This window comes from Diadema setosum, chromosome 4 (genome assembly GCF_964275005.1).
Source record: "Diadema setosum chromosome 4, eeDiaSeto1, whole genome shotgun sequence".
Classification (NCBI taxonomy): Eukaryota; Metazoa; Echinodermata; class Echinoidea; order Diadematoida; family Diadematidae; genus Diadema; species Diadema setosum.
The window spans coordinates 47,485,199-47,494,887 of record NC_092688.1 but is presented as its reverse complement, the minus strand read 5'-3'; the positions used below and the strand labels follow the sequence as shown (position 1 = coordinate 47,494,887).

Sequence of the window (9,689 nt, the reverse complement as noted above, 5' to 3'; positions counted from 1 at the left end):
CCACCTTTTATTAGGATCGCTCTTTTTTGATATCTCAGCCATTTCAAAACCGATTTTCATCAAATAAACGTTGAATTCCTATTGGAATTACATGATCTTTCATTATTTCATCCCAAAATGCTGTAGAAACGTGACGTTAGGTCTCAACCAAAACTATTCGATCCCTTTACGGTAGGGCAGGGAAGTGGCTAGGATATCCCGTCGGTGTACTAAATCCTCTTCTCGTGCTTGTGAAACAGCGATGGATGGTGTCTGGCCAGGGATGTGAGACACCTCCCTGTTCTGGCCGAGGGATTTAGATGACCTCTTGTCATAGCTGGCGCTGTGGGCCTCGGCTTGCCCCATCCCCCCGCTCCCCTTAAAAAAAAAAAAAAAAAAAAAAAAAAAAAAAATCAACGACGACAATTCGTGATGTTTTGACATGATGGGGCTACATTCATAGCCAAGGGCGGATCCAGGAATTCCGTAAAGAGGGGGCGCCTTTACAAAATTAAAGGGGGGGGGGCGCACGTACCCCTCCCCACATTTTTCTTTTTATTTCTTTTGTTTTAACAAAAAAATAAAGGGGAAGGGGCGCCCGGTGCCCTCCCCCTGGATCCGCCACTGATAGCAAACATACTAATTTTCCACCTTATTTTTCCGAGTTTTTGAAAGAGCCAGTTAAAGGGGTAGTAATAATATGCTACTTATCTCTTTTCTCTTACCCTAGTCTGATGAATATCCAGGGCTTTGGAAATAACTTGAATTTTGCTGACAATGTTCAATATTTACGGTTTGTGTTAGATCAAACTTATGATTTCATTCTTTTTCTTCCACTTGTCCTTATGTGCACAAAAACGCACACTATCAGTCCAGTTACTTTGTTGTTGTTTTTCCCCACGAAGATGTGTGATTCGATGTTTATTAGTAGCAGTTGCTGTGTCAGTATCATTTCATCATAGAAATATTGAGGATGCAAAAATCAAAGCAATTTTAGAATATTAGTATTAAAGGTAGGGGATACCTTTTACAGACCTCAAAAAATGCAGCAAAACATTAAGTATGAACCTCAGGGGACTTGTTTAGGCCACTGCTGAGAAATTTGGAAGTCAACTGTTATTAACAATTTGAATAATGCACAAAACTCAACTACTCAGTAGTTCTGTGTGTCAGCCACACTTAAGCCTTTTTGTTGCAGTCTTCTGTATTTTTTTTTATCTATAAACACAAATCTAAAAGTATAAGAGCTGATGTAATAACATATAGAGTGTGTGGCAAGAATGTATATAGAAATGTTTGTAAGTTTTGATGAACTTTCTTCACAAAATATACATGATGGACACACATGCAGTGCATGAGTCTGCAAAGGTAGCCTAGTAATGTACTGGAATTTACGGTGAGCCCCGAAAAAAATTCAATTCAAAATCTAACGGTCAATAAAAATGTACTAAATATTACCTTCCACTTTCAATACTTTATGGGAGTTTCTAAAATGATACTCTCTTCAACATACCGTTGTATTTATACAACTCTTCATTTAAGGCATGCAAATGGGATTCCCTACCTTTAATAGATCACGTGACACACATAGGCTGATGGGACAACACTCTGCGACGTCATTAATATCGTCTTTTTTTCAAGAAATAACATATGCAAGTGTAGGCCTTGGTCTTTTGGTCGAAGATGGCCATGCTATAGAGAGGACAGCACATGAATTAGAACGCCAAATTTACTCCTCGTTTATTTGAAAAAAAAAAAATATCTCGAGTGAAGATCAAAGTCAGTCGAAAATTAAGTAGGCCTATTATTGACGATTTCCTTGTCGACAATATGCAGAGTTGTCTGAATCACATTTATATTTCTATTGTATATTTGTCAATGGTAACGAAGACAGATTTGTGTTCGATCCAGGCTTCAAACAAAACAAGTGGCAGAGATTTTTTGGTCGGCGGCTCCACCCAAAAACCACCAGATTTGGCAAATCCGCTTTCTCGCCAATTCGAGACCTCCGTGGTTGAGGTTTATGTAAAATTATGGGCATAAATCGTTTAAATCTGTTGTCCCTGTGAGGTTGTCGAAAAGTTGAATTTGCCCCCACCCCGAACTGTCACTTGTACTTAATGCAGGTCTATTGATATCTCGTGTGAGAAAACGACGAACACTGTAAATAGACGACGATGATGATGATGGTGATGATGATGATGATGATGATGATGATGAGTTTTCTCCTTGTCTTGGTTGATTAGTGTCTTGAATACCGATGCATAAAATACACATTATGATATCACACTCCAATTCGGTTTCTGATGGGTAACGGATATCCCATGTATATCATGGGTTCCGTATAATATTCAACCATGCCTGATTTCATCGTTTTATATGTCTAGCCGTTGCTTTAGTAGAATGATAAGTCTTCTTGCCACTGAGGGAAAGACAGTCCCAGCGTGCATGAAAGACAGTTGTTCCAATGACTAGGTATGAATCTTCTAAATTTGGCAACATTGTGTTCATGAGGCTTGCAAGTTGTAGCTCCTTACGACAACACGTGACATTGAATTCCAACACGATTTTACATTTTGCCTCTCTCTCTCCTCTTTACCCCCAGGAACTTCAGACGATTTTGCCGTCGGACGAGGGAAGCCAAGTTCGCCGCACAATTTGGTTGACTCTGGCGATGATGAGTCGTCGAAAGTTCGTTGGGTAGGCTAAGTGACCATAGCAACCGAACTGAGCTCCGCCCCTTTACGCGACGCACGCTGAGAGCGCCTTCCGCGCACAGAGTACCCGGTGAGTTTGCTGGGGGTAGGCTGATGAGTGCCAAGTCCGACTTGTCAACATTTATTGAAGTGTCACGCTCCGAGGTGGGTATAAAATCGTCTTCTTGAACGTTTGTGTGGTAAGGAAGCGCATTTTTCTCCTTCTACTCGTCTTCTTGTCAGGAAAGCAAACTTGCAGGGGTGGACAAGAGGCCCTTGGTCTGTGAGGGTCTGCTCAAGCCTATTTGCTCAGAGTCTCTTTTGTTTCTATACATTGGGAGACTTACAGTTTGACGTTGATCTTGGAGACTGTGTAGACGTTTTCATCGTGAAGTATTTGACCACTTGTTCTCTTTTCGAATTGTTTTCGTTCTAATCCGTTCAGAGAGGAGGGAAAGAAACCACATTGAGGCTGCGAAGGGGTTTAGTCAGGCCAGAGTGTGCTTGGAGAGCGCTCGTGCGTGGCGCTGGAACGACCCAACAAAAGCCCCACCGAGTCGAAAAAAAGGGATAAATTCCACATTCCTGCGGGCAGCTGAGTTATTGAATGCTGTATCTATTGTGTCTTTGCTGAAGTTAAGCTGAACGAGGAAAACTCAAATTGAAACCGCCTGTAGCAGCTTTACGCCAGCTGAATGACTTACACGAAATGCTGCATCCTCCAAACACATAGCTGACACACGCCGCTGACAAACCCACCGGCCACTTCTCGGCTTGAAAAGTATCGATGATCACTCCAGCGCCAACGAGTTCTCCTTTCCTCGAATCCACCCACTTTATAAGGAATTTACATTGAATTAACGAGGAGCAATCTCATCGATTGATTTGTCTTTGAACGGATTCGATGCTTTGCCAACACATGTCACGCGGTGCTTTGGACTGTCCACATTGTTGTGCGACCAAGACGCAGATATAGTGGTCTTTATGTATACCATGTATACAAAGCACTCGTAATATTGTGATTCTCTTCGTATGATCCGAGTGTACCTGTGTGTGTTCGAGGTCGACCAAGAATGTACCAAAACATTTATTAACAAGTGTGTGTCGAGGAATTGTGGATTTTAATTATACTGTATATTGCTTTCAGAACTTGCACGGCATATTCAGGATCCTAGTATATTTTTCCCGTTGGTATATGGTGCAATTAGAAAATTGAGCGGACATGATCGAGAGTGCAGGTTAGGAAAATTTTCCTTTTTTTTTCACGTAGTCGTGGAAGAAATCTAATTCATTCTCGATGGTAGCCATGGACGGTTTACAGTCCCTACGCGATGAGCGTGCGAGGTACAATGACCCTTACGACCAACGGTACAATTCGACTTGGGAGGGAGCGTCCCTCAAGCCATTTCGGACCAAAGACGAGTACCTCTACGCCATGCGGGAAGATCTGGCGGAGTGGCTGAGTAACCTGTACGATCTCGAGATCCTACCGGAATCTTTCTTCGACCGACTGGAGAACGGGGCTCTGCTCTGTCAGCACGCCAACAATGTTCGTCGTTTCGCCATCGACTTTAAAGGGAGACATTTTCCCGACAACGGCGACATGGACATCGTGCACGGAATCTTCGTCAATAACGACGATCTCCGCTTCAAACGTGATGCCAAGCCGGGAACGTTCCTTGCCAGGGATAACGTGAGTAACTTTATTCACTGGTGTCGACACTCGTTGAGAATCAACGAAGTCCTCCTATTCGAGTCCGACGATCTCGTCCTAAGGAAGAACGACAAGAGTTTCATTCTCTGTCTGCTGGAGGTCGCCCGACGAGGAGGTCCAATCGGTATGCCCGTTCCTATGCTTGTACAACTCGAACAGGAGATCGACCGCGAACTCAACGGTGGCACGCCTTCCGAACCGGACTCGTACACCTCGACGGAACCTGCCTCTCCGAGCTCGGCAACCACGACTGACGTCGAGCCCGAGTCGGAAGCCGATTCCGAGGGCAAACCTATGGATTATTCGTCGTCGCCAGAACCATCACCGCAAAGGAAAGGGTCGTTGATCCCAAGGACGATATGCAAGCCGAGATCGCGGCATTCGTCATCAAAGAAAAAACAGGAGGCAGATCCTGAGGGAAATGTGGAACCACCAAAGAGGATTATGCTTACTGCTGAAGTTCTGAAGACACTTGACGAACTGGTAAGTCTCTAACATTCATGCTGAATATATTTTCTTCTCTTTCTGCTTTCACTGAAGCTATATGATAATGGCTCATGATTGTGTTTATAAGTCATGATGTTTGTTTGATGACGGTGTCGACAGAGTTTGAATGTTTTTTTTTATTTGATGATGAAAAGTGAATGCAGTTGTGTCTTCTTGTTTGTTTGATTGTTTGTTTTTTGCCAGCTTGCTGATGTATGTGATTTACCTCACGTTAAAACAAAACAACTGTCCTAAAACAATGAAAAGACTGACTGATCTGTCATAGCTAAACCTACGTGCATTTTCGCCACATTTTCTAGTCAGTGAATGAAAAAAATAATATCAACCATATGTATGCAATACTCAACATGAAAATAATCTCTAGAAGATATAGCCTTTTACACGAGAGCAATTTGTCATTTTTGTGATAGATGACACGAGGGAGTGAGGCGAAAATCTCAGCGGGAGAGGAAGAGAATGAATGAATCTCTTCTCATTGAATAGATTCACCTCAATTAGGTTAGCCTTACGGTTTGTATGATAATACTGGATGGCCAAAAGGCGGGATTGTGGGGGAACACTCAATCATTTCAAGCAGGGTCAAATGTGGCTTAGGAAAAGCAATTCACAAACAATATCGGCATTATTCAAACAGGAAGCGCTTTGTGGCGAGAAAAGTAAGTAATGTTCACAGATGCACCAGTATTTAGAAGATTCTTTGCTTATTTGGGCTAACTCCATTATCACTTGATATTGTACTACAAGCATTGATCGCGTAGCCAAAATGCCAGCTCGATCTTCTCTGTGTCGTAATATCAACGATCTTTACGTGCAGACCGTGTTTGTCTGCGGTGTGTACATCCATCTTGCTTTGTGAGTACTAATGTATCATGTTTCTCGACCCTTCACGAACTCGGTGCCTCGTAACACCTTGTCTATCATGTTTTTGGCTCAGCATGAGTTATTTTCTTTAAAGAGTTTGGAGGTGTAAGGGTAGGATGACATTCTGGCTTGCATGAGAACATGGCTAAAACGTACAAGCGACATTCTTTTCTCGGTACCTTCTCGTGTTGCCGTGACCCAGTTGTGCGTTGTTTACCCTGACTCACTGAGGACACGCCATACTCCGAGTAACCATAGCAACGAGATGTCCAGTGGAGGGCATACCACCTGTTCGAGGTGTTTGATGACATCTTCGCCATCAAAGAAATGTCATATTCGGCATGTTTTTGTTTTGGTTTAAATGAAAATCCAAACTCTTCTAGCTAAGTTGGTTGATGAGGTTCAGGAGGAGGATTTCGCGCATCTTTTTTTGAGACTGTCATATCACAAAAGAATAAACGAAAACCATCTCGTCCCCTTGTTTTCCATTTCCACGTATATTGATGACTCAACCATAACACGCTCTTCCATTTCATCGTCGATAAAAACGAACGTAGCAAAATATATTGATCTTTCCTCTTTGTGACCATAGTGTAAACATCAATACAACACCATACAGAACTCGCCATGCCATAGCACCTGTGAGACCCACTTACCAGTGAACTCTTGTTGGTGTCAAACTACTATTGATTAGACGGGATTACTTACTTGATCCATGCTTTGAGATAATTTAATAGACTTGCTCTACCATATGATAGCCGATGTCTTCCGGGAAGAAAAAAAAAAAAGATGGGCGTGGCTTGAGACTCCCCCCCCCCCCCCCATACGGTGAATTTTCAGACTTTTGCAGTTTAGACACCGAATATTCTGATAAAATGATTCAAAGTATGATATCATTTTACACGGGGGATAACAGTACCATCTTGTTTAATATCGTTGTTTCATGCCATGTAATGACATTGTGTAGGCCTATCTATTAATCAAATTCTATATAATACCCAGAAAACCTAAGACCATTCTGAAATTTTTTGTATATAATAGCCTGAAGTATAGCTAGTTCATCGTCATAAGTCAGAGACCATGATTTGTCAGTAATCCAAGGGATAGGAGACTTAGAACAAAACACAAGTTAAAACCACTGTGAAACAAAGGGTATTATATTACAAACAAACACACCGTAGCAAGTATTTTGTTATCTTGACTACGTAGCAGTCTCATCAAGAAGATAACACGTCCTTTGTTTCTTTCTCTTCTCGTATTTTCTGAACCCTAGTAATTTAGTCAGGGTCGTTCTTTTTTGTAATGCGGACACGGCGTTAATTGGACATCAGCGGTCGGTGAAATCTAATTAGGAGCTGTTTTGAACACTTCATTAAGGGTTTACCCTGGACTAGCATGAATTTCCACTTCACGCGTGTAGTGAAGCCTCTATCATGCACAGCATCTGAGAAAAACAAAACAGACAGGTTGTGGCTGCCAGTTGAGTCGTGGTTCGCTCTCTGTGGAGCCCCCATTGGGTCGAGATTTTCACCGAAATGGGGCAATCCCAATTGTTTATGCCAAGTTTGAATTACCTAGTTGGACTTCAGAGCTATCAATCGTCAAAATGTTATCCTGTTATCACGTTGCCATATGCAATTCTCAGAGTCGTTATCAGTACAAAATCATAATTAATCGTAATGTCAAGGGTTTATAACTTGCTCCCTTTCCTTAACATGAATGATAACTGCTGAAACATAGTTCGTTTCGTACTTTTATCATGTAATGAGAGTTGAAGTAGTTACACTTACTTTCTATGGACAAAAGGACGACATTTATTCTGATTGTCAGTGAGCAAAATTCACGGATGTTGTAGACTCGTGACTTCATTTACAGTCACTGTTATTCCGAGATCAGTTCAAAGATATTATATGTATGTGTAATTTATTTATGTATGCATGTATACGAGGATATGGAGAGACAGAAAGACACAGATAAAGTGATGGCGATTCACAGATTAATAAACAAGAAGCTACCACCAGTTAATTCGTTAAACTGAATGTTTATCACAAAATACATAAAACTCGTGCTGTATGATAATACTTTGGAGTAGGCCTATATCCCAAAGGCTATCGACGGAGACAGAACTCAGTCCTACTGTAAAATATTTCTTTCTCAAATAGGATGGCTTATCACGTTGTCAGGATGATCCCCTTTCTTGCTTTGCCCTGACTCGTCTTCTTTGCCAAATTTTTAAGACCTGCGTCATCCTTAAAATATTTTCTGCCCCGTAATGTTGTTTTTTCCTCTACACGTTCAGATTTAACCTTACTACTCCACCCCAAGGTCAACAAGGTGATCATTATTGATGCGATGATACTTAGGGTCAGATGATAAGGTCACTAGCCAAGATAAGTTATGTCTTTTTGAGGAAAATGTGGAACACGGGCAAGGAAGATGTTTCCTATTTCGTCCAGCCATCACTTCGCGTGTTAATAAATCCTCTTTAAATCTTGGCGCGCCGAAGAAGAAGATAAAGAAGAGAGAGAAAACAAACATGGCACAAAAATGAATTAATGTGCCTCCTCGTGGAATCCGTGTCCTCTAAAGAGAAGGGGTGAGAAATTTTACCAGGTGGGAAACCTGGTGATTTTTCATCACAATTTTATGAAAGAAGTGATACAAGGCAAGAGAACTAGTCAAACTTACAAATATGCTTTGAAACTTCTGATCTCTTGGTGGTTGCTATTTCCAGATGATTGTTTTGTTTATCTTAATGTAATTTAGTTCATCCTCCCCACTTGCTTTTCACACACACAGGAGAAGATGAAAACGTTTAGGAGGAAATTGACATTCGTTGTGTGGGATATAGTGACAGAACGTAATGGCTTCGTTATGTCTTGAGTGGAATACTGACGAAAACGGCCCTTTCGAGAGAAAGTTAAATTAGTGTGAAGCTTACAGTTGCATCGAGGGACGCCGTCATGGTTGTCGAACCATGTGCTCCTCGTTGGCAGAGCGGGAAGCAGACGACTCCAGTTAAAAGTTTTCTGATGGTTGCCAATTTACGCCTCTTCCAATCATCACTGATTACAGAAGTTCAGGGCTGAGCCTTGGCTCTGCAATCTTCCTTCCTTTCTTGGTTACGCAGTCTCTGGAGAGACCGGGTACCAGATGCTTTGCTTCAAGAGTGTTTCAGTCGTCCTTTCCTCTCTGCGACGATCTTCCGTTTCTGCGGAGTCATGTGAATCTTGCTTTTCATGATTTAAATAAAAGTGAGAAACTAGAGGTCAAAATACAGTAAAATTTTCGAGCTGTATAAGGAGCAAGGCTCCCTGTAAAAAGTTGGGAAACTTAAGAAAAGACCCGCACATGTCTTCAGTACAGAGGGTACATCTGTATTGAGAGTCAAAATTAAGAAGACATATGACATGACAGTGATGTGAAATGCCTAACAGAAACAGCAGAATCCTCACCAAGATATCTAATTAATTATTTCCATACACCTTAAAGACATAGCCTCTACACATAAAACGTCGTATCTCATATCCACATTTGTGTTGGTTGATCATAATTGTTCCTTTTCAAAGAAGTGTCAGTGATGTTGTTGTTGATTGTTTACTTTTAGACGGACATCATAATCTAGAATGTGCATGATATTTGGAGTGTTTTATAAGTGATTGAGTTAGATTTGGTCAAACATTTGTAGACAGTTTGACTTGACTTTAGAGCATTTCACTCGCACACGCACACACGTATAAAGGGAAGAGGGTGCAATGACCGATGATGTTGACAAGCATTGCGAGCAGATGGCGATGACTTAAGATCATGTTGAGCCCCCTGCGACGGACCGGCAGATGAGAGAGACTTCAAAGATAGCTTCACGAGACGATGACAACGAAGAGAACAAAGGAAGTGTGATCCAACCATCAGACGTCGAACATCCTTTCACA

General features: G+C 41.7%; 1 protein-coding gene across 1 annotated transcript in view; it reads left to right on the top strand.

Annotated features, from left to right (window-relative positions):
* The first annotated feature begins 3,653 nt into the window (after positions 1–3,653).
* The window catches only part of LOC140227371 (uncharacterized), an 80,486-nt gene continuing 74,450 nt past the window's right edge, over positions 3,654–9,689 (top strand). Inside the window, exon 1 of the mRNA XM_072307783.1 lies at positions 3,654–4,872. Within this exon, the coding sequence (XP_072163884.1) occupies positions 3,973–4,872 (900 nt within the window). The 5' untranslated portion in view covers positions 3,654–3,972. The remainder of the gene's footprint in view (positions 4,873–9,689) is intronic.